The sequence below is a fragment of the Astatotilapia calliptera genome, chromosome 15 (assembly GCF_900246225.1).
Source record: "Astatotilapia calliptera chromosome 15, fAstCal1.2, whole genome shotgun sequence".
NCBI lineage: Eukaryota > Metazoa > Chordata > Actinopteri > Cichliformes > Cichlidae > Astatotilapia > Astatotilapia calliptera.
The window spans coordinates 185,876-209,073 of record NC_039316.1 but is presented as its reverse complement, the minus strand read 5'-3'; the positions used below and the strand labels follow the sequence as shown (position 1 = coordinate 209,073).

Genomic DNA, 23,198 nt, shown 5'->3' with positions numbered 1-23,198 from the left:
GACGCTGACACGGGAAGGCAGACAGAGTGGCAATCATCCTCTCAGAGATGCTGTTGTGAAGTGAGCAGCTGCATTGTTTTGGCTGAGCAAAGCGTGAATGAAAAAGGCCACACTATAAGTGCGGACAAAAGGATAAATAATGAGAAGGTAGATGAAGCGCTCGGTCGCAGCGCAGTGTGCGATCATGGGCGGGGTGCGAGTCCATTGTTGTAATTTCCTAATTTATCACAAAGTCTAATGGACGATGGGACAAGGTTGAGATAAGTGGCTGTATAATTAGTGTTATGTGTGAGCCATATCAAAATTCATCATGCTCTCCACACACACACACACACACACAAATCATCTCATAATGGACCGGAGTGGTGAAAATCCATATCATTTAGCCAGCAAACACAGAAACACTGTTAGTTTTAAATGATTCCACATCATTAAGTAGCCCAATGAGCAAAAATACTCGACACAATGCTGTTCAAGCATGAGTAATGTTGTCTGGGTAATGGGCTCGGGGGAAATGGTGGAGGTAAAGTGATCTCTCTGGCCTGTCTATGTACCACACACACACACACACACACACACACAAAACGCTGAGGAAAACTGCCCCCTTGTGGCCTCACTGGCCAAAACATTTGGGGGGGAAAGAAGCTGAGCGAACGAATGTTTCTTCGAAAGGAAAGGATCAGCAAGAATCAGCACATTCAAGCATGATTTTAGAAACAATAATTTTTCCAGAGCTGTCCAAAACCCACCAATTCTACCTGGAAACAAACAGAACAAAGATGCTTTTAGTGTCAAGGAACTTTCAGCCCAGGCTTTTCAACAACACCGATGATATTCCCAACCTGCATGGCCGTGCACAACCCCCGTCACACGCCACCACCGCCTACCTCTGCTCATTTCCTGCCTTGCTGCCATTAATAAGAACGTGCACTTCAATTCTCACGTTTTCTTTTTTTCCTTTTTAAACACACCGTCACTGAACCAGCGCCATATTTCCTCTAATCAGCAGTGTTTGGATTTCCCCGTCTGCTGTGTTGTTCTGGGGAGGGTGTTTTTATTATTCTTTTGATTTTTTTGCAGGGTTTCAAAGTGTGAAAAGGTCCTATTTTTGCTTCTGTGGTTAGCAAAGGATCCCAGCCCTGCTAAAGCGCCCCCTCCCCCAAAAAACATTTCCAAGGCTGACAGCAAATTTTTTTTTGTCAGAAGCTACACCCAGGGTGCCGTGATTGTACAAATCCATGTTCATGTACAGTACTGACCGTTAAAACAACTTCCAAAACCCTTCTGGTTATAAAAAAAAAGAAACACTTGTATCTGTTTTTCTAGGAATAAAAAAGATAGCAGAGAATCCCACATTATTATCCACAGTATAAATTACATCGTAGACAGAACTTGGAAATATATATAATACAGTTATATTTCACTATAATTTTTTATATTTTTCAATGTCTAGACAAACAGTGTGTGTGTGTTTATGCAAGTCTTTTTGCTTTGTGTGTGTGTGTGTGTGTGTGTGTGTGTGTGTGTGTGTATGCTGCTGTACTGAGTGTCTGCAGCATCACGTGTGGCAGAACTCTGTACTGGGCACGTTGCTGCTCTTGCAGTAGGCTATGCTGTTGTTACTGAGGTGACAGTCTCTAAATCCAATGCCCCCGTTGGGAGTGTAGATGGGCTGGATGCGGAAATCTCCCTTGAGCAGCTGCTCATTGTTCAGCGCCACTATCTGGAAACTGGTCTCAGTCATCTCCAGAATGGAGTTATCCTTCTTGGTTCCAGCCTCGCAGTAGTCGTCTTTTCTCCTGCCGCGGTTGTATTTCCACTTGGTCGAAGACGACCGGTTCTTCCTGTGCATGTGCCAGCAGAACAAGCTGAGCAGCGTAACCAGGACGATAAGAACAGCCCCTCCTATGATCCCAGCCATTAGCAGCGTGGAGCTGATGCTGTCCTGAGGAGCCTGCTCTCTGCCCGGAGGCTTGGTGGTCACTGGCGGCTTGGTCCTGGCCTCGGAGCATATAGTATCCTCCCCAGGCCTATAGGAATTAAGGGTGTCCAGGACGTGCACGCAGATCCGATACACAGACCGGGGATCCAGGTTGGTGAGGCTGATGCGCCGCAGGTCCCCGCTCACCGTCCTCTCCTGCATTCCTTCGTTGATTTGGCTTTGGCCCCTTTTGACCCAAGTGACCTTGTAGGCGGTGACAGTAAAGTAGGAAGCCCAGCTCACGTCGATGTTGGTGGAGTTGACCACGTGGAAGGAGATCTGAAGAGGGTCCTCGTAAGGAGGCAGGGGTCCGGCAGGGTTGTTAAGTAAGGGGGGCAGCGTGGGGGAGGGGGAGTCAAAGTAGTAAGGGATGGATGAAGTGATGAGGGTGGAAATCATGGTGGTGACAGGGGTGGTGGTGGGTGGGGGAGGGGGTGTGGAGCGGAGGGTGGGCCAGGGCGGCTGGTCGGGTTGAATGGGGCACTCAATAATATCCAGCGTGAGCTCTCTGATTGTCATGCCACGCACCTTCTCCGGACTCGAGCACGTAAACCCGCGGGCGTTGACAGAGGAAGGCAGCGATTTGAGCCACACCACCACCCATTTTACGCTGCAGTCACAGCGCCACGGGTTGTTTCGCACTATGAGGTGCCTCAGGCTGGACAGGCCATCGAACACACCTTGTGTTAGAGTTTGAAGCTGGTTGCTGGAGATATCCAGTCTTTCCAGCCTGTTTAGACCCGCAAACGCCGCCACGGGGATCTGGTCGATCTGGTTCTCCTGTAGGCTAAGTTTGACCAGCGACTGGCTGGGCAAGAGAGGAGGGGGGAAAGTTAGTGAATTGCGGGCCAGAGCCAACTCACGGAGGGTGGCCAGGTCCTGGAAGGTCCCTGGTGCGATGCCCTCATCTGTCAGCAGGTTTCCGTCCAGCAGGAGGCGCTGTAGACGTGTCACATTCTGGAAGGCCTCCTCTGCAATGACAGCAATGCGGTTCTCATCTAACCGCAGCTCCTTCAGGTCTTCGGGAAGACCAATGGGAACGCTGCTTAAGTGGTTCTTGGTGAGGAAGAGGAGTTTGAGGCTTACCGCCTCCCTGAAGGCCCCTTCTTCCACCCCTACTGTGGAGATGGAGTTATCGTCAAGGTGTAGCTCCTCTAGTTTAGTCAATTGGGCAAGAGCTGCCTTGGAGATTGTTTGGATATTGTTCTCCTGGAGGTGCAGGACCTTGGTGTTTTTGGGCAGATTCACAGGGAATTCGTCCAGCTGGTTGCCGTACAGGTACACAGTTTCTACGGAGACCAGATTGTGAAGTTCCACAGGGAAACCAGCATTGTTGATCTGGTTGTTGTGGAGGTAGAGGACCTTGTAGCCCTCCTGTATCCCCAGAGGCACTGATGTCAGGCTGCGTTCGTTGCAGTACACAAACCCTTTGTCACAACGACACTCTTGCGGACAAGAGGCACCTGGGCTGAATTGCATTTGGAGGCTTAGGATGACAGTCAACCAAAATTGCAAGAACGAAGCCCAATCTTTATTCCAGGGTCCAGCCAGAAACTCCATAGTGGAAAAACAAACAGGGGGGAAAAAAGGCAAACCAACAATTAAAAAAAAAAAAAAACTGGCGGGAGGGAATAAAAAAATGAAAATCAGAGAGGCAAATGACGTATATATCCACCAAAAACCAGACCCATGAAAATATATAAAAAAGTCCAACTAAGATTGTTAAGTAATGATGCAGTTAGCTGGGAAAAGAGCAGGAAACTGTGGGAGTAATCCTGTAAATGCTAGTCCTCAGCCGAAGAGCGATGGTCTCATTAGTGGTGGCCAGGCCTCCGACTGACTCCATCCATGCTGAGACATCAGACCATAGCAGGACTCTTCTCTCGCTGCTCCATGCAGAGCTCAGCCAGGGCCAATTTGAGTGCCACCGCAGGCTCCGCTCGCCTGTCCGTCACACACTGCTGGTCCCAGACCAGGGCAGAGTCCAAGGGGGGTGACATTTGGATCCAGAGACCTGCGGGAAAACAAAGAGAAGCTAGATGAGTATTTTCAGAGGTGGCCTGTTCTCGGAAAAAAAGAAAAGAAAAATAGGGGGCCTCCCTTTTCCCTCTGTCTCTTTATTTAAAATACAAACACATACCAACTGACTTCCATTTTGCTCCCACTCTTCCCTTCTTTCCCAAGACAGACAGAGGCACAAAACATTGCACTGTGGAATTATGCACTGACTATGTAAAAAAAAAAAGAGTCTGATAAATATTCTGAACAGCTCCTGCACATCCGGTTTCACAGACATAAAGAAGGCTTTTATCCCGTGCGCTCTATCAAAGGCAGTAATAGAGCACTGCAAGGACACACACTCGTGGATTCACAGGGTTTCTCAGCAACATCACCGCTGCTTAATGGAAAACATGCTAAAAAGAGGCGAGGTTAATAAAGATATGAGCTGTCTGTGTGCCAACATGGACACGGAGGATATTTCCTGGGAAAAGAAAACAATGCCGAACAGAAAACAAGCTGCAACAGCCTCTTTTCTGCTTCCCAGCTGCCTGAGCAGATTCTCGAGCAGAGGTACACGGGTAAACACACAAGTGCTTACAGTAAACACAGCCAATTGTTTTTGCCGGTGGCCCGAGGAAGAGCTCGTTATTACGTGCAAGGCCTGAACCTAACGTGGCCAAACTGGAGATTTTGAGGCTGTGGATGTTTGGAAAACAAAGACGAGGCAATCGAGGAACAGAGACGCTGCATATCAGCTCCCCTCGCGCCCCGGATGGAGTGACAAGCACAAGCTGTCAAAAGAAATGGGATTGAAAAATAATTTAGCCCCTCCACCTGCAACAAATGATCGATACAGGCTGTTTTTCCACCTCGGAGAGGTTTGCAGTGAAGCACAAGGCCACTGGATTACAGTAGACCACCCCTCCCTAAAATCCATTATTCCAACTTTTATGAGCCATCAAATATTTCCCTGCCCCCCCCCCCCCCCCCCTTTCCTTACCATAGGTAGCTTTCAGCTTAACTGCAGCTCCACCCGAAGTCAGCATTGGATGACACACGACAGTGGGAACGACTGGTTGAATGTTAAGCACTGCAACGGCCGTGACTGTGGATTAAGGAGCCTTGCAGGGTTATGGGGCCCCTCATCATTCAGCGAGCTCAGAGGAATCTGTTCAGTTTAGGGGCCGTGTTAAACAACTAAATCCAGACTTGGTATATCAGACAAGCAGCTATATTTAGTAGAAGGAGGGGGGAAAGAAAGAAGAAGAAATCTATACGCCTTCATGGCTCCGCTTCCTTAAATTCCTCCATTTGTTTGTTGACTAGATGGAAGCCCGCATGGGCTCTTTGTGGCAGGGATGGAGAAACAATCCTCTGACACACATCTGTGATCTACTTTTCTAAATTGAAAGAGCTAAATTTAATCAAATAAGCTTGTGGTGGTGGGGATAAGCAACCACATGAGGTGATAAAATGTGCTGCCACAGCGACAGAATCAACAGCAGAAGGCAGCAGCATCAAGATTACGATAGGTGCATAAATAAAATGTCACCAAGAATCCAGATTCAAAGAAGCACAGTGTCGAGTTTACTTAACACCACCAAAGAAACACAGATCAATGAGCTGCAGTGGCTTGATAAAAAAGGAGAGAAAAAACTACCCCACCAACACTCTGCTTTTTTTCCGTCTTGATTTTCTTTTTAATTTAATTTTCAGCCCAGGGAGCACAGTTTCTCACCACCAGATGAACGCTGTGATATGTGGCCAGGACAATCCGATTAGAACTGGATTTAGCCCCAGAAACGCAATTAAAAGTTTAAAAATGGATAAGGTATTTAAGAGGCGATAAGAGGCGGATCAGGTACACTTCAAAGGCTGCCCAGTGAGCGGTGTTCATTTGAATGAATTATTTCAAAGCGGGGAACGGGGGGGGTCGAAAACCGTGCAGTGCACAGAGGGTGAAAGCCCCTCTACAAAAAGAAAGAGGAAAAGAAGAAAAAAAAACTCAGGTTTTCACTCGAGTGGGAAAAATGTGGAGCTGCGTGTTTTGTTAGCGCCAAAAACTCGATGAAATGTCTCATGAACCGCACAAATATAAACTGAACAACCGTTTTTCCTTTGCTTTTTCTCTCTAAAAGTGTCTGGGAACCCGAACGCCTTTCCTTACCATACGTAGTTCTGCTGGATGTGGGTTCGGTTACGCTTTCTGCGCTGGAATAATGAATTTCGAGTGAAAAGTGGTTCGTTTAAACGCAGCCCGGGCCCGATGTAAAGCTGCATTTTAACACACACTTTCATTATTGACCGAAAAGCATCCATCGTACCTTTGCTGAGCCTTTATCCATCGCAAACCCCGCAACCGCAGTCAACTTTTCCCCCGTCTTTACGCCTCCGTCCTTCATGCGGTCCTGCTGCAAACCCGTGCGTAAAGCTCTGTTCGGCGACGTTTGTGCGAGTCGGTTCCTACGAGCAGCTCGAACCCGGCGACTCTACGGAGGAGCATATTTGCCCGCATGGGTTATGTCCCCTTCTGCCTCCCCGTGTGTGTCTCTCGGATGTGGCTGCGAGTCCGTCCGCACTGCCGTCGGTACTTTTTTTTCTCTCCTGCGTTTTCCCAGCTTCTAAAAGGAGAGCTCCCTCCGCTTCGACTCAACACCGTGAGCGGCGCAAAAGCACCGGAGACAGCGGCAGGGGGCACTTCTCTCGCCTTCCACACTCTGGCCGAACGGTGAGGACGCACTCGCCGAACTGTCCGCCGCCTGATCCGCCACGGGCCATGACGGCCAGCTGCGTCCGTCCTGTGCGCTGTTTTTGGTGGGGAGGTCAGACTTGCCTTTCAGTGCCTGGCGCAGCTCAGACCCGGACTCCCTGCGAGTTGTTTTCTTAGATGGATTCAGCTGATAGTGCGACGTGCCTTCTCCGCTCACCTCTCTCTCTCTCTCCCCCTCTCTCTCTCCTGTCCCTCCTCCCCTCCTCAGAATAAAGAATGCATCTCCTCCAGAGCGGCTCCGTGATGGCTTTAAGCCACAGATCCTCCCCGCTGCCCTCACACTGCAGAAAATAGTTTGTCTCTCAAACACACTCTATCCCCACACACGCTATTTTGCCCGGCCTACCTTAACCCTCGCCACTGATGTCAGATCCGAGCTCCCCAACCCCCCCCCCCCCCCACACACACACACACACACACACACACACACTTTCATTTTAATCACAAAATTCCGAAATTAGTCCTGGAGTCACATTCCCGCTAAATAAAAGCAAAAGGAAAAAAATCTGCCTTTCCTTCTATATCATCCTGGATTTTAATTTCCAGTGTCAGGCAAATGGGGCTTTCTCTTTAGCTACGGTGCTTCTGTGCTGTTCTGTTGGCCCGCTGTAATGTCTTAGGCCTCTTTAACCCCTGTTCTTTTTGTGAAGTGTTCCTCTAATTAGCTTAAAGCTGGATAATTAAGCCCAAAAGTACGGCTTCATCTTTGCCCGCAGCCACTCTCTTGTACTGCCTCAAAGCTTCCAGACAGGCGCTGACAGCCACGGTAATTTCATCAGACTACATTGCACCCTGGCGTTAATACCGGCTCACCGGCGCACTGCTGCCGTGCCCGCGCACGTCCCCGGCGTGCGCTAACGCTCCTCGTGTATCAGTGCGCCAAACTTTGCCTAATTGCTCACGTGACGCTTCTCCCACTCATGCCCACGTAAAGTGTGCATGAGTGAGGACGTTTAAAGTATATGAAATTCATACGTCACACTCATAAGTACAGTGAGTGTGTTGCAGCCTGGCTAGCTGTTAATGACTAACAGCTTAAAGTGGCTAATGTTAGCAAACAGCTGGCCTGCTGTTGCCACACTCAGGTCCTGTTGTGAGATGAGCTTCTGACGCCATTTTGCTGAAGAGGTCTGATTCAGGGTTGTGACTCATTCTCCTGTGAAAGGCCAACTTTTGTACTGTTTTTATGTTCGGATGAAAGAAATGTCAAAGCTACCAGAGGGAATAACCTTCCACAGACATGAAACGATTCCATGTTTTTCTGCTTCAAATGTGTGACATGTGACTTAGCATAATATGTTTAAAGCTAACTCAGTGTGAAGTGATTGACATGAAAATAAGCCAACTACCATGTCAATCATTATTATTATTAATGATAACTAATAAAGGTATCACAAATAGCAACGATTTAAATGTGTCAGTCAGCTTGTATCACTCCACGTGTTATTGTCGTAGGAAGGCCTGATTTACCTGTGTTTCAAATATATTTTTCAGTTGTGCACCTGAAGCTAGGAAAACATGCAAAGCTGCAAAACGCTCTTTAAATGGTTCGGGTTTGTGGTTAGATGCCAAAAGATAAAGTCAGAAGACGATAATGGACGGCAGAAACGAGGAGAAGCCACTAAATGAATCATGTCAACTCTCGCTTCAAGTCAGCTTTGACAGGACGGGTTAGGCAACTCACAGACGTGTTGGGAGTAACTTTAAGTCAACAGAAGACAAGAAAAGCAGCAACAATAATATTTAAACAGTAGTTTATGTAAGTACAAGATACGAATTTTGTCATGGAATCCGACCTTTCAGCTCATTCTGTAAATCCTTCCAGGAAACAGCAGCAGCACATTTAAAAGCTTTTTTTCTTCCCTAATTCTGACTCTGGGGACAAATGTTTGTGTAATACTGGGAGAGTGCAGGCTATACCGTTTATGTTTTTGTACACATATATGCAGAGATAAGGACGAACCAGCCCCAGCAAAGATGTACAGATAAAAACCAACCAATGGGAAACTTTACAAAGACGGTCACTCAGCAGCAGCATACAGGCAACTGTGATGTACTCGAGTTCCACGGCGTCGTAAAACATAGACAACATAATCGTAGACAGGCTCCAATAATGGTTTTGATCTTAGGAAGCGCAGACAACTCCAATCCTCTTTGTATAACCTCCCAAATAATTTGCTGACTTTATGACTCTGCGCTACTGTTAGCAAACGCCACAATGCTAGGCATTCACAACTGCCAACATGGCTGCAGCTAAACAAAAATATAACTACATGCATATATGTGGTATAATTTTTAGTTGAATTCCATTCAGTTTTATACATAAATCCCAACAACAGTTATCCCAAGGTAAGATAAAGACTCTAACAATCAGACGACCCCCTGTGAGGTAACACTTTCTAGACTGTAGGAAGGAAAAACACCTTTTTAAAAAGAAGAAAATGAGGCGCAGCCATCGACGGTTGGGGATGAGGGCAACGAGACAGGACAAAAGACACACCGAGGAAGGGAGCCAGAGATTTATAATAACTAATGATTACCTGCAGAGTGGTGTCTAAACACAGAGAGAGTGAAACGAGGTGAGTGAAGAAGAAGCAGTCAGTACTTCATGGGAAGCTCCCAGCAGCCTACAGCTATTGCATCGTAACTACGGGAGGACTCAGGGTCACCTGATCCAGCCATAACTATGCGCTTTATCAAAAAGGAAAGTTTGAAGTCTATTATTAAAAGAAGAAGGACCTGAAAGCCAAGGGCTCGGCCTCCCGTTCTGAATGAAATATTCTAAGTAAACCAGCAGTCTGACATTGTTACAATTGTTACTATGTTACCATGTGATGGTAAGATGGGAACACCTGCTTATAACTCTCCTTTTGCCCATGTAAGTATTGAGCCACATATACAAAACCATAATATGTTACATTCCAATTATTTATCTACTGGAATTTATCCTGTAGTGTCAACTCTGTGTTCTCCAACCGTGCAAAGGCAGGCTGACTAGCAGTAGTTTGCTAGTTTCCCCGTCCTCAGTGAACTGCAGTCTAAACAGCAGAGCGCTGAAAGTCGTAAAAGGTTTGACAGCTGATTTGTGCCTGAGATGGTAGGGAAACATGCAAACAGCATTTGTAGGCTATGATGTGTGTCTTTCATGAACGGCAGAGGTTTGCAGTGCGTCGCCTCGGAGGGCTAGCAAACATGTCAGAGGCAAAACCGGTCTGATCCTGCTAGGATGTCATTCTAATTTATATTAGCTTTCACAGGAAAGAAATATAAATTACTAACAAAAGAGGAGGCATTTAAATGTCAGCTTTTGCCTTAGAAATACTAAAAGCTGTCATGATCTGTGTGCTGCGTGAGGCGGAGCCGGGGTCAGGAAGCCGTTCAGGTCAGCAGGTGCGCCTGCCTTTGATCTTTGCCTCCATTTGCCAGAGAGCATTAATGATGGACTTGCGGTGACCCATTTCAACAACGCACATAAGTCATGAACAACCTTTCCAACAAATCGGGCAGCTCCCGCTTAATCACCCCCGTCATATCGTCCAGTCAGGCCTGTCCGGTGAGCACGTGTCGCTCAAGTCTTCTAAAAGCTACAGTCCTTCCACGAGATGATTCGGTTGTTCTCGCGTTTGCCTTTCACGTTTAATTTTGTCCGCCGCGTCCCCGAGACAGATGGGCGGCCGTTGCGAGGCCCAGTCCACAACATTTAATTCCTTCATAAATCAAGCGTCTCCGCACGCCATGAATTATTGATAAAGTGAATTTAGAGGAAACAGCCTATTTTTATTTTCTCCTTGATGGACGTGTTTTGCAGCAGTGTGCTACGTTCACGGTCGCTGCAGCGCGGCGGTATGTCTCGTTCGTTCTCTCTCGAGCACACAAATGGGGATGAAATGACAGACATTTAGATGAGCAAAGGAAGGTGGGGGGGGGGGGGGGGGGCTATGGGCAAATACGCTGAAGCCATTATCTGGCTTGTTAATTTGGTTTTGCTCATTGTTGTCAAGCAAAATAACAGAGCAGAGGTCAGATGTAAAATTACCTGCAAAATAAATAAATAAGAGTCGCAGCAGATCAAATTCATCAGGATTCCTTCTGCATGTGTTTGAAACTATATCGGACAAATGCAGGAACATACTGGAAGTGGAAATTCCCCTTCACTTGCCCAGAGACCTTCCCAGGGATTTTAGTTTTTTTGGTGTGGTGTATTTACTCTGCACGCTTGTGTACCTTGATAAAACTGCAGATACACACATGACCCGAGCGCACATCAAAGCCTGCTCTGTCCATCTGCTCCTGTTCAGGGCCCCAAACAGTGTTAAAGGAGGGCAGAGGAAGGAGAAGCGTGGGGGGAAAGTCCACTTAGATATGCAGATATGTTTATCCCACGGTTATGTTAGCTGCAGTCCCCGAGAGACATCATTAGCTTATCACGTTTCTCCCTGCATGAATTTACATCTGGACACCGAAAGGCACTTCAAAGGTGGCAACAACATCAGTGTTTAAAAACCTCCGTGCACGTATTGGCAGGATCTCTGAAAAGCACTAACTGTGGGAAACCACAGTAATATTGCGAGCTGTGATGCAATCGGGGGCCCGCCGCTCCAGATTCCAGTGGCTTAAAGAAAAATATGCTGATTAGGTTTAGAGTGGGAGATCAATGCGTTCATTAATTTCTCAGGCAATGTAATTATGTTTGCCCTCGTCGATTATCAATCCACATGCATCTAACAGCACGGCGCGACTCCTAGAAGGGCCGCTTTTTCACAGCCAAGGGAAATAACTTGGCCGACAACACGATGTATATTATATCGCCAAGGAGTGAGCTGAGAGGAGGCAGGGGGCTGTGAACAAACTCTTTAACCCCTCCAGATTTATTGCTTTTTTTTACCACTTTTAACTTTTTGATCTTTCGATTTTTTAACAGGCACAAACACAAAAAATAACACACACACACACACATAACTATAACCACAAGCTCGTGTATCTTCTACTCTAAATACTCCATTTCCAACATTTTTTAGTTAAATTTGTGCCTTGGATTATGTCATTTAGAGCATCCTGACATCTGAAACATGGGTTTCTCTTTGCCAGGAGCAGCCAATCAGAACAAAGGTTGGAAGATTAAAGGAAAGATTAGGAAACCAAAAAAGCTTGTTTTTTAAATAGCAGATGTTGGGGCGCACCAAGGTCTCGTATAAGGTAATGGGACTTCTTCTCATATAAAGCGTTTCTACTTTATTCAGTCAATAATTCACACACACACTCATACAAGTATTTTTTTGTATCAATGACATTCGCACTCATTCATACTAGGATGAACTCATCAGGGCTCAGCATCTTGGCTAAGGATACTTTGGCATGCAGACCGGATCAGCAATTGAACCGCCAACCTTCCGATTAGCCACAGGCACCCATCATAAAAACAAAAGGTGAAAAAAAGAGGATTATTTTTAACTATGAATCATGCAAAGCTACTCTGGTGCAGTCCAAGAATGAAACTATGGAGCTGGAAACGAGCATAATAACAGGCCCTCTTTAAAAGCGGAGGAAAAAGTCAAGCGCACAGCGTCCTGTACGAATCCAGCTCCACTCCATCTGCCTCTATAATGTCATGGGGGCTGTTTCGTGTTGGCATTTAAAATGTAAAAAGATTTATCGGCGAGGAATAAAAGTTGCTTTAATAAAATGAGCAAAATGGTCAGCGGAACTGTCGCGGCTCAATCAGGGTCGTTTCACGAGTAGCACCGAAGGCAGCGCGCTCCAACGTGAGCATGTGAATTATAGGGGAGCCAGAGTGAATGCAGGGTCCTGACTGAATGCTGCCCTGTGCTAATGCCAGGCTGTAAAAACACTGACTTGACAACAAGCAAGCCCCTGTAGTTCTGCTGAGGGAGGGATGGGGGAGAGAGCAGCAGAGGAAGGGGGAGCGGAGGGGGTGTAGGGGGAGAAAAGGGGCAGAGTGGTTTGAAATCAAAGGAGGTCAAAAGAGGACTGGTTCTTGATATGTGGCTGCCATGTCATCGCTGCCCTTCTACGATTTAATACCACTGACGAGTGCCGTGCAGTGTCTAATTGTGAAGATGAGTGGCGGCCTTTTTGCTGACGTGTGCTGCTCGCTGCTGTGAAAAATATCTTAAAAGGTGCCGTCCACCCTGGGAAATCTTTACTTTAGTTTACACAACAGGTCTGTGATATTTATCTCTGCCAGTATGTTGCAGTCAGTGCGTCTCAAAGCACTACAGCAGTGCAATCTGCTCACAGAGTGAAAATACTTTTCTTTATTTCTTCAATCCTCCAAAGCCTTCAAGACCATCCCGATTAAAAATATTCTGTTGAGCAATAAAGACATAAGTAGTTTTCCAATCATTGCTGCTTTTTTGGCCTTGCTATGGCCTTGTTGCTCCAGCACTTTGATAGCTGCTGACATATTTTTGTCTGGAGCAAACAATCAAACTTTAATGGTCCTTAGAAGATTAATCATATTCATATAGCTGACTCGGGCTCATCGGCACAGACTCACTCCAATTGACTGCAACGGGCTGGCAATATGTCTGCAGTTATTTGCAAACTATTACGAAACTGTCTAAGAGTGTCAGCATTGAATCCAAGTCAGACCGTGATTGTTTGGAGACCGGTTGACCTTTTCAATCAGCTCGAGATCAAAAGTCGCCCTACGGGTGGAGTCAAAGGAGCTTGCAAAGAAAAGCGTCTGGACTCCTTTAAGTTGCTTGAAGACGTTTCACCTCTCATCTGAGAAGCTTCTTCAGTTCTAAGGTCAAATGGTGGAGAGTCCCAGATTTAAACCCAGTGGGAGTTTCCCCCCACAGAGGGACAAAAGGACCCCCTGATGATCCTCTAATCGCCTGAGCCAAGGTGTGAAACTGGGTGTGGGTCCCAATCAGCCAGAGTTGCCAGGGGTGGAGTGTGTCGGACACTCAACTTCCAGGTAAACATTTGTAATTGCCATGAACATATTAAAAGCCAAACTAGGAGAGCTATTCCAGTAATTCCTTAAAAACTGAAACAATACTAAATTATATTCAATCATTTTTTTGCAGGGCAAAACGTGCCTGAAAGGCGAGTGTTCTGCTAATCTATGCTAACAGGTCAGTTAAGGATTTATGACACGGCTCCCTTAATGGCACTCGTTTGTAAATCAGAACTAGTTGTTGGAAGTTCAGCCAGAGAAACTTTGTATAAGAAGATGACTGCAGTGGTCAAAGGTGATTGCTGTCAGGTTGCTGCTGCCTGAAATTCTGATGCTCCGATCATTAGTTTTTTTTTCACAACCTGTTAAAAATATGAAATAAAAAAAAATTAAAATTAAACTTTATCATCTCAACCCTGTTTATAAAAAAATGCGTCACATTTCCATGTATTCTGAACGATCCCTGTGAAACTACAGATCCACGGTGTGAACAACAGAACAGTAATCACGAGTACGTTAGCTTTGTCACTGTGACGCATGTGAACTTTGCCTTATTAGCATTTCGTGTTTAGGCGGAGCCTCACGGAGCTGCTAGTATTTGCATTTTTAAAGATGACGTCAGGCTCTCATGGAGTAAGGAAGTTACTAAGAATTGAAACTGGCAGGAGAACAGTGCACTGTCATACCAGAGCGTTCAAAACACATTTAAAGCCAAAAACTGTCATTTTAATGTAAAAAAAAAAAGTTTCTTTTTTCTTCACAAGGGAAATAAAGAAGAACGACTGCAGAATTTTTATTCTGATATTTCATGACTACATATGTTTTATCTTCACGTTTGAACCTTTTCTTAAACACCCCCACAGCTCGTTTGATATTTCTGAGAAGAAATAAAATACCCGGCTGAAAAGCGTAAAGCAGGCCAACTTCATGTAGCTGTTTTTAGCTAAAAGGCTTGAAGTGTGTTCAACTTTACAAATCCTGGAATTTCACTTTATTTGGTGAAAAATGTGCTTCCTCGCAGGATTTCCTTGACACAGCGCAGGCTTGTTAAAAACAGCCAGGATGTTTAGGAGTAAAAGTAAAAAGACCCGCGAGAGAGAAACTTACAAGAGATCAGCAGAGAAAGAACAGTAGAGGAGAAAAATAGACAGATGCCAGGAAGGAGCAGGTCTCGGGGTCACGCGAAAGATGGGCCTGATCCCACCTCCAATCCCTGCAGCTTTTCTTTTGTTTGAAGTCACATCTGGGCTAAATTTCCCCTTCTGCACGGAGCATAGAGGAAGTCTTCTGGGTGGGTGGAAAAGGGTCTCAGGGCCGCTCCTGCCTCCCAGGCTAAACACTTCTAAGTACCGTACATCTATGAGTCACTGAACCAGGCACTGCACAATCCCATAGCCAGACCCTGAATCAGTGCTCATCACTCCATGATGACTGATGCAGGCTGGTCACTCATGTGACACGTTAGCAAACGCCTGTTTTGACTGAAGACAGATGCAATCAGTTCAACAGGTTCAAAAGATCACAACAGTTACCACACCAGAGACAAGGTACAACTCGTGACTTATTTCATCACACGGGTCATGACGGCCTTACTGCCTGCGAGGAGGAAGTCACGTGCACATTATTCTGTACACAAAGGGTTGCAACAGTGATGAAACAGTTTGAGCTGCTTCTCTGTGAGGTAATATTTAACTGCATTATGGGAAATGTAGGTTCATTTCATACTAAGGACTGAAAGCCTGCTAGTGATTCAGTTTCAGCCAGACACATGCCCACGTGAGCGGAGAAATAACTTTGTAGAAGTGCAATAAAATTAAAAACAGTTAAGGCCACTCCACTGATTTTATAAGAGAAAACACTTGGGTGGTGTCTTTCAGGGTCGCCTCGGCCTTCGCCCAAAACATACTCTTTGTTTTTTAAAGAAGTGGACATACCAATGATATTATTGGGTTGCATTATGGGAAATGTAGGAATTTTTTTGGCTGACTCATAAAAGTTAGAGAATCTAGACTTTGATATCAGCAACGGCAAATGAGTGCAAAGCCAATGAACAAGTTCATCGAGCTACCAAAACACAATTACAAGCTTGGTTTACAGTAAAGATGACAAATACTTTATGTCGTGAAACACAAGGACTGCTACGCATCCAATGAGCCCCGCACATATTTCTCTTTTTCATGTTGCACGTGAATAAAATGAAACTTTCAGTGTCTGAAAACGAGGAACTCGGCAATAAAACACTGTTTTGCCAAACTGGATCGGTAACAACCTAAGAAGATGAGTATGCGCTGCAGCGCTGCACTGCTCTGACCACCAACTTGATTTGATCAGGTCTCAGCAGCTGCTTAAAGGCTCTGCCTGTGCTCGAATGACAATCTGTGTTTATCTTTGGCTTTCCCCTCCAACTAATTAACTAAATCCCCGGAACACCAAAACACCACAGTCCCCTGAACCTTTTCCTCTTCTGACAGCTGATTTATTAATGCACCATTTCAAATTAGAGCCAAGTGGAGGACGTCTCGAGACAATTTATGCTCGCACGACCTGAGACACTTATTAATTGCTATATTTTAATTAAAGATAATTACACTACCTAAGCATATAATGGGGGTTTCATTGTAAACCTTCTTTATTTAAATAACCCTGAGTAAAATGAAGAGATAATTGTTGTTGTCGTCCTTATTACGATCATTGCTTCCTTTTTTTAAAATTCAGCAGCTTAAATTATCCAAACAGTCGCGCACGCCAGGCACAGACGCACACGCGAAGGCTGTTCTTCACTTCCTCTTTGCTTATGTGCTCCCACGTCTTCACTTTCAGATTAAACACTCTGCCAATCTCTATTCCTCGTGGAAATGTTTAATTGCCTGGGAAGCGAGGAGACACTTCAGCCTGCGGTACGTCCAAAAAGTAGGCATTGCGGTGGATGTGCGAAAGGCTCCTATTATCCGTTTTAGCCCTCCTCTCGCCCTTTGGGTGTGAAAAATCCCCCGATGCGTGAGGCAGGACTTTGGATAAATCCAGATTACATCAGAAGGCAGGTGAAACGGCTCACAAAACAGTCAGCTAAAAATATAATTACGCTGTCAGACACCACTAAGCTACAGCCGGTAATCCTCTGCCACGCCGATGCCGTTTGCTTGTCTTTTCCCATCAAGTGCCGTAATTTAATATCCTTATCCTGTGTCTTAATATACGTTTCTTTCCTCTGGTTAATTCATCATCATCACATTTTTTTTTGTTCCACTTTATTTATTCTTGCAACAATCACACTATTGGACTTGGCGAGCTTCAGTGTAACCTCATGCGTTATGGTATTAAAAAGCCTGGCGAGTGTTCTTTTGCTCTTATTTTGGAGTTGAAATTAAACAACATGAGATATGCACATGACCGCTTTTTTAAATCTTCTTCTTTGCAGGATCCCAAAGTGCTGCTCACTATGTCCTAAAACACAAACATGAGATTTCAGTAAACGTGGTTTTGCTGAGGCAGTAGCCCCTTAAAACAATCTGCACTTCCATCTGGTCGCTGTGGTTTTTGCCCCTTGGTCTGGTTGCCTCCTCTCCCTGCCTCCCTGCTCTGCTTCCACTAACTGCCGCAGCGTGCCCACCTCACTCTCATGAAACATCCCGAGGGCGTCTCTAGAGGTGAACGCCTACACGAGAATTAGCACTCCTCTCAGGGTGCTTCAGGGACGCCCGGTGATTCAGAGCGTCTCATCGAGCCTCTTCTGGCCTCGCGTCCCGTGAAGAGGGAGAACAAAGAGGCTCAGCGAGAGAGGAAGAGCAGAGCGATCGATTCGAAGGGATCTGTTTTCATCGCTCATCCCTCGCTGAGCAACAGATCACTCCTCCTTTCTCGCTCAGGTGGCACGGGGCCCAACCCCGGTGCTGCCACCCTGCCCAGATTAATTGAAGCATGCTGTTGTAAATGAATCACACATGGCTAATATCTCCCCACTTTACCCTCTCTCCGACACACACACGCCTAGCGTCACCTATCTTCATTGTTTTTCTATTTCGGGAACAGGCGACTTCACCGGTGCCTCTTATTTTCTAAGGAAGTGATTCTCGATGGAGGTGTGAGTGTAAAGGTAACCGAGGTCAGGTGCTCGTTGGGTTGAGTTCACTGTAAAATTCATGACTTTCCCTTTTGGTTTTTCATTTGTCTCTTTCCACATCCCTCTCGCTGCTCTTAACCTGGCACAAAGCAGATTAATTGCGCTGTCCTACAAAAGGTAGAAATAAGCCAGCACACCTGCCCCTGTTGCCACTGTGCATTAAGATGAATACATCACGGATTTGTCTTTATTAGTTATTTATAAGACCCACTGCCCAGAATAACAGCGCTAAAGGAAAGGGACGGAGCAAACAGGCGCCAACGGCCTTTTTTAAGTAATACGAAAGCGTTGACCACAGTGACATCGGCCACAGCGTCCTGCCAGCTGGCTGCATCGGACTCGTGTCGACACGGTGGATCACGTAAACGTCAGGCGTCATCGAGGCGAGGTGACAGGATTCATTTGTCTGCAGACACGAGTAAGTTTGTTTTTTAAGTTGCTGTCGGCAGTAATACTGTAACGTGTATTATTATCTATCTGTTCATATGTAACAAACATCCTGAGAGTTGTAAACAATAACAGATCAAATTAGGAGCAACATTAAAGGGGCAGAAAAAAGCCTTTTCCCCCAATTCTGTTCTGATTCTTGGGACAATCAATTATATGATATTGTGAGAACGAAGGCTGTATTGGCTGTGGTTTTAATAAGATAATTACATAAAACAGAAAAACACATTTTTATAAAATGTTTACTGAAAACTGAATCTTAGGACTTTAAAACTAAAAAAATAATAATCAGAAAACATGAGTAAAAACAACTCAGTCATGGATCGGCCTCCCCAGAGCCCAGGCCTCAACATGTAGAGCAAAAACGGGCAGTCAACCCATATGGAAGAGAACTAGTAAAAACGTATATGATTTACTCATGAAAGTGGCCACTTTCTCATTACTTTCATACATTGTTTTACTAAGTATCCAAAACATACAAGTTTCATTATATAATTTTTCAATGGATCTTATATCTGTTTTCACTCTTGTATGCTTTTCATACAAGTTTCACACAAGACAGATACAAACTTTATAAGATTTCTATTTATCTTTTCCATATGGGAACGCCCAAAGAAAATTCCAGAATGCATCAAATGCCTCGACTGTAAAGTGCATTTATTTGAGATAGATAATATTTTATAATTGTAAGGTCTCAGTGTGACTGCGATGTACATCCTGTCACCAGTGAAAAGCTGCTCTTGCGAACAGTTTAAAAAAACCACCATTCCCACTTATCAAATTAGATTTCCAGGCTCTGCAGCACAGGAAGTGTTTACTGCCTGTGAGCTAATATTTTATACCGACTCGAGATGTTTGATGGCTAATGAGAGCGCAGTCTTTCACAAAAGCCACAGTGCCCCGTTGGTCCCCTCTTATCGTCACACTCATCACGGCGTATTCACTAACTTGGCAAAGCCCCTGATTGCATGGTTAGAAATTCAAATGGTGGATGTATCGGGTTTGATATGAATATTATGTGGTTTGCCCATGGGGACAATTCCATTTGTAAGATCTGCTGCCTTTCTTTGTTTGAACCCCTTTGGATTTGTCACTTTGCATTAGCCTTAAGAGGTAAAGCTTTTAAATGCTCCCAATAATGGAAAGCATGCTTCGGCGGTGACACCGCTATGATCTATATCAAAGCCATCTGGAAAATAAAACTTGCCCGCTTGCCTTTAAAAGTGCGTTTTGTGCTCAGTAAATACTTATCTTGTGATAAACGGGCAAGTTAACAAAAGTGTAAATGTATTTACAATTTCAAACGATACGAGGATGATGCTAATGAGCTAAATTTGGGCTGCAGTACACTAAACCCTTGTGTGCGCACCAAACAACAGGCCTCTTTTGAATACGCTCCCCTGTGTCCTGTATGAGAGCGTGCCTGTTTTTTATTAAACGCCACCTTGATGGAATGTCATTTGTACACTAAATACTATGTTTCGCTCCCAGCGGCCGCTGCCCGCATGCATTTGTCAGGGCGAGCCACTTGTTCAACACGCCGATGTGATTAATTGTGTGTCTCTGCACAGATTTACACTGATAGCCCCTGCTGTCACAGACCGCGTGCACGGACGTCTCTACAACATCCACAGTGGCCTGGAACGGTTAAACAAATGGCCGCGAGGCAGAGCATGCTCGCTGTGCACCGGTGGGAGTTTGTAGGTGCTTATTCTGCACACTGAACTTCTTTGTTCTCCCGCCGACCTTCATCCAGACACTTTTATTTGACAACAAGGTGTGCCCCGCAACAGCCGATTGGAGCTGATGTCCCTATGCAGCTGCCAGGGGTGGTGATTATGACTGTCATAAAACAGCCTTGGCTCCATCTCCCTGGTGTATAAGGGAGGAAAAACAATAGCTGGCACATGTGCCTGACCAAAAAAACAAGGAAGGCAAAAATTCCCCCCGTGTTATTTAAAACTGTTAAGAGCTAGCAGGTATTTCTCATGACTATCTGCTTTCCCCCGGGTATCGGGTATCTTCAGGCATAGTCTCGGAATGATCCAGAAAGGTAGGCGGAATGCAGGGACTGCACATGGAAGCATTTTAGACGGCTGCAGAGCAGGCGTCCACCGGAGAGATGTAAGACGAAACATTGCTCAATGTCCTCTTCAATGTATCTCTTGGAAAGAGTGTTAACACATGTTTGGTTCCTGGGCTATCTAGCCGTGTGTGTGTGTGTGTGTGTGTGTGTGTGTGTGTGTGTGTGTGTGTGTGTGTGTGTGTGTGTGTGTGTGTGTGAACAGTAACTGCCGTGTCACAGCGGGGGCTGTGCAGAAATACTCCCCTGGGACTTCAGCTCTGGCGTGGGTCCAGCTCTACTGATACATTAACAAGAAGAACTTGTTCTTATCAATGGGGCGCTTTATTCCTGCTGTACACACACACACACACACACACATGTGCGTCCTCCCTGATCAACACACACAGAAATGCAAACATCAAACATTCCAATAAAGACACACACACACAACAAATACACCCAGCTGACTGATACACTCGCAGACAAACAGACAGTAGAGCACATAAACTGGTCTCAGACTGATAAACACACACACGGACAGACGGACACACAAACACACAGTCTGCCAGTACAGAAACAGTGGGGACATCAGGAATGCCCTTTATCACAGCACCTCTCACACACACACACACACACACACACACACACACACACACACACACACCGCCTGCTTGTTGTTGTTCCCAGTGAGGTGAAACTGAATCTTTCAACTAGAAAAAAATATGCAAAAAAGATAAAATGGTAACAAAAAGTGCAGATTTGCATCAGTTTACACCAGCGGAGTCGTAGTGTTTGGGTCAGTGTGCAATAGCAGAGCCAGAACGCCAAATAATTCCACCGATAATGTTATTTTGTTTGTAGCTAATGCGCTGTACTGTTGGTGGACACAGCCTTAGATCGATCCATTTTCTGCTATTTACCCTAATGATGGTGTCAATACTAAAACGAGACTTTAGTCATCTTGAAACGTTCAATGTTGATCCATCCTCCGCTGTTTTTCAAAGACTATAACACGAGGAACAAAGAACAAGCTGGCTGTTCCTCTCCTGGGAAAACAACCCTTGACGGGCTTGATGGAACAAACAATTAACCCCATGAGACCAAAGTGCCCAACCCTAAACACAACCTCATGCTTTGGGCAAAAAAAGGACTTTTTAGGGGAAAAAGGTTGAAAAGTTATTGATGTCTTTCATATGTTGTAATTCGGCAAAGATTAAAACATGTACTGTTAGAAAGACGAGCTAGCATCACAACATCGACGGCCTCAGTGATTCCAGCCATGGATGTTTACTGTGCACCCAGATGTGAATATTGTTTTGTATGTAAAACTTTATATTCAACTTTATATAATACTGCATAGAAGCTTGCAGTATTTTTTACTTAAAAAAATGTAACCTTTTGAAGTCGGATGATTCTTTGTGACAGAGCTACGTCTGACTTCGACCTCTGTGTTTGTATCTGTCAGTCTGGTAGAAATCAATTGTGTCAATGCACACAAAATAAAGGTTTTCACTTTTAAATGGCAAAAACATCCACAGTTTGAGACAAGAGAGCGAGCTTTGTGATTTGTATGAATTAAGTTGGCCGTTTACCTCAGTTTGAATCCCACAGACAGATTTTTTGTTAGGGTCCCTGGGTCGTCGACCCAGTGTTTTGTGTTTTTGGTTCTTTGATTTTGTTATTTCATTATAATCTAGCTTTGCTTTACGGGTTTTAGGATTATTCTTAGTTTAGGTTCTCTGGGTGGGGTTTGGTTAGAGTTTTAGTGTTCTGCTTTTCTGTCTGTGTTCCATAGTTGCTGTCTCCCCTGTCTGCTGTATCCCCACGTCCAGTCAGTGTCTGTGTCTGCCCTGGTCCCACGTCTCTGGTCCCTTTGTTATAGTGCTTGCCTGTGAGTCTGTGTTATGTTTCCTGTTTTACTTTGAAAGTCCATGTCTCACGTTAATGTGTCTGGTTTTGCTTCCTTTGTCTCGTCAGGCCTGATTTGCCCCAGCTGTGTCTCCCTCCTGTTGCCCATTCCCTGATTGCTCCCTCTGTGTATTTAAGCCCTGTGTTTCAGTTTGTCAGTGTTGTGATCTACTCTTATCTACCCTCCCTTATGCTGTGTGTTTTGGGGTTCCCTGCCTGCATTAATGTTTGTACTTTGGAAGTTTGTTACTTTGAGTTCAACATTAAAGCTGTTTTTTGAGTTCACGTCTGTCTCCGGAGTCTGCACTTTGGGTCCTTTTCCTGCCTGCACACAGCCGTTCCATAAAATTTTTATAATTCAAGTGTGTTATTAGTTGTGACTGAAAGAGACTCAGTTAAATAAAGAAATATGATCATTGCCATGACATGAATCATTCTTCCTGTTGAAATAAATTAGGTTCAAAGTCTTGCTGACTCTCGACAACACAAACAAATAATTGCTTTTTGTGACTATTTCACATTTTTCCATGAGACTGTTGATATTTAATGTGAAAGTGAAAGAAAGGAAACAGATCAGGTCACGCTTATATATTAACCATACACGTGATGGACGTGATGCTGTCCACATGCACCCCACTATGTTTTTACGTGTTGTGGCTCTGTTGTGTAAACGTCAACGCCATTTTACACCAGTGAAAACGGAGCTTTTCAGAAAATCCTTCCAAAGTGAAAACTTTCATAAAATTTTGCATTTATATGTTGACAAGGAAAAACTGATTTTGGTGCTCTTGACGTCATTTTGTGTTTTCAAAAACAACCGGAAAAAATAAAATTCTGGTTTAGAAAAAAAAAGCCGTGTGCGTGTGGAGGTAGCCGCAGTGCTTTGTTGCTCTTGGCTGGTCGGAGCTGGTCTATCCAGCTGTGTCCAGAGGCATTAAGGTCCTTGCACATTGATAATACCCTTGGAAAGCAAATGGCATT

At 45.0% G+C, this 23,198-nt stretch overlaps 1 protein-coding gene across 2 annotated transcripts in view; it reads right to left on the bottom strand.

The window, feature by feature from the left end:
• Nucleotides 1-1,496: 1,496 nt before the first annotated feature.
• Nucleotides 1,497-23,198, bottom strand: part of flrt2 (fibronectin leucine rich transmembrane protein 2) — a 44,845-nt gene continuing 23,143 nt past the window's right edge. The window contains exons 1-2 of one of the 2 annotated variants that reach the window (XM_026142286.1): nt 6,307-7,077; nt 1,497-3,995 (exon numbers count right to left, since the gene is read on the bottom strand). In XM_026142286.1, coding sequence (XP_025998071.1) covers nt 1,559-3,541 — 1,983 coding nt within the window. In that variant the 5' untranslated portion in view covers nt 3,542-3,995; nt 6,307-7,077 and the 3' untranslated portion in view covers nt 1,497-1,558. Of the gene's footprint in view, nt 3,996-6,306; nt 7,078-23,198 lie in introns of those variants that run through there. The other variant, XM_026142287.1, reaches the window with a different exon arrangement.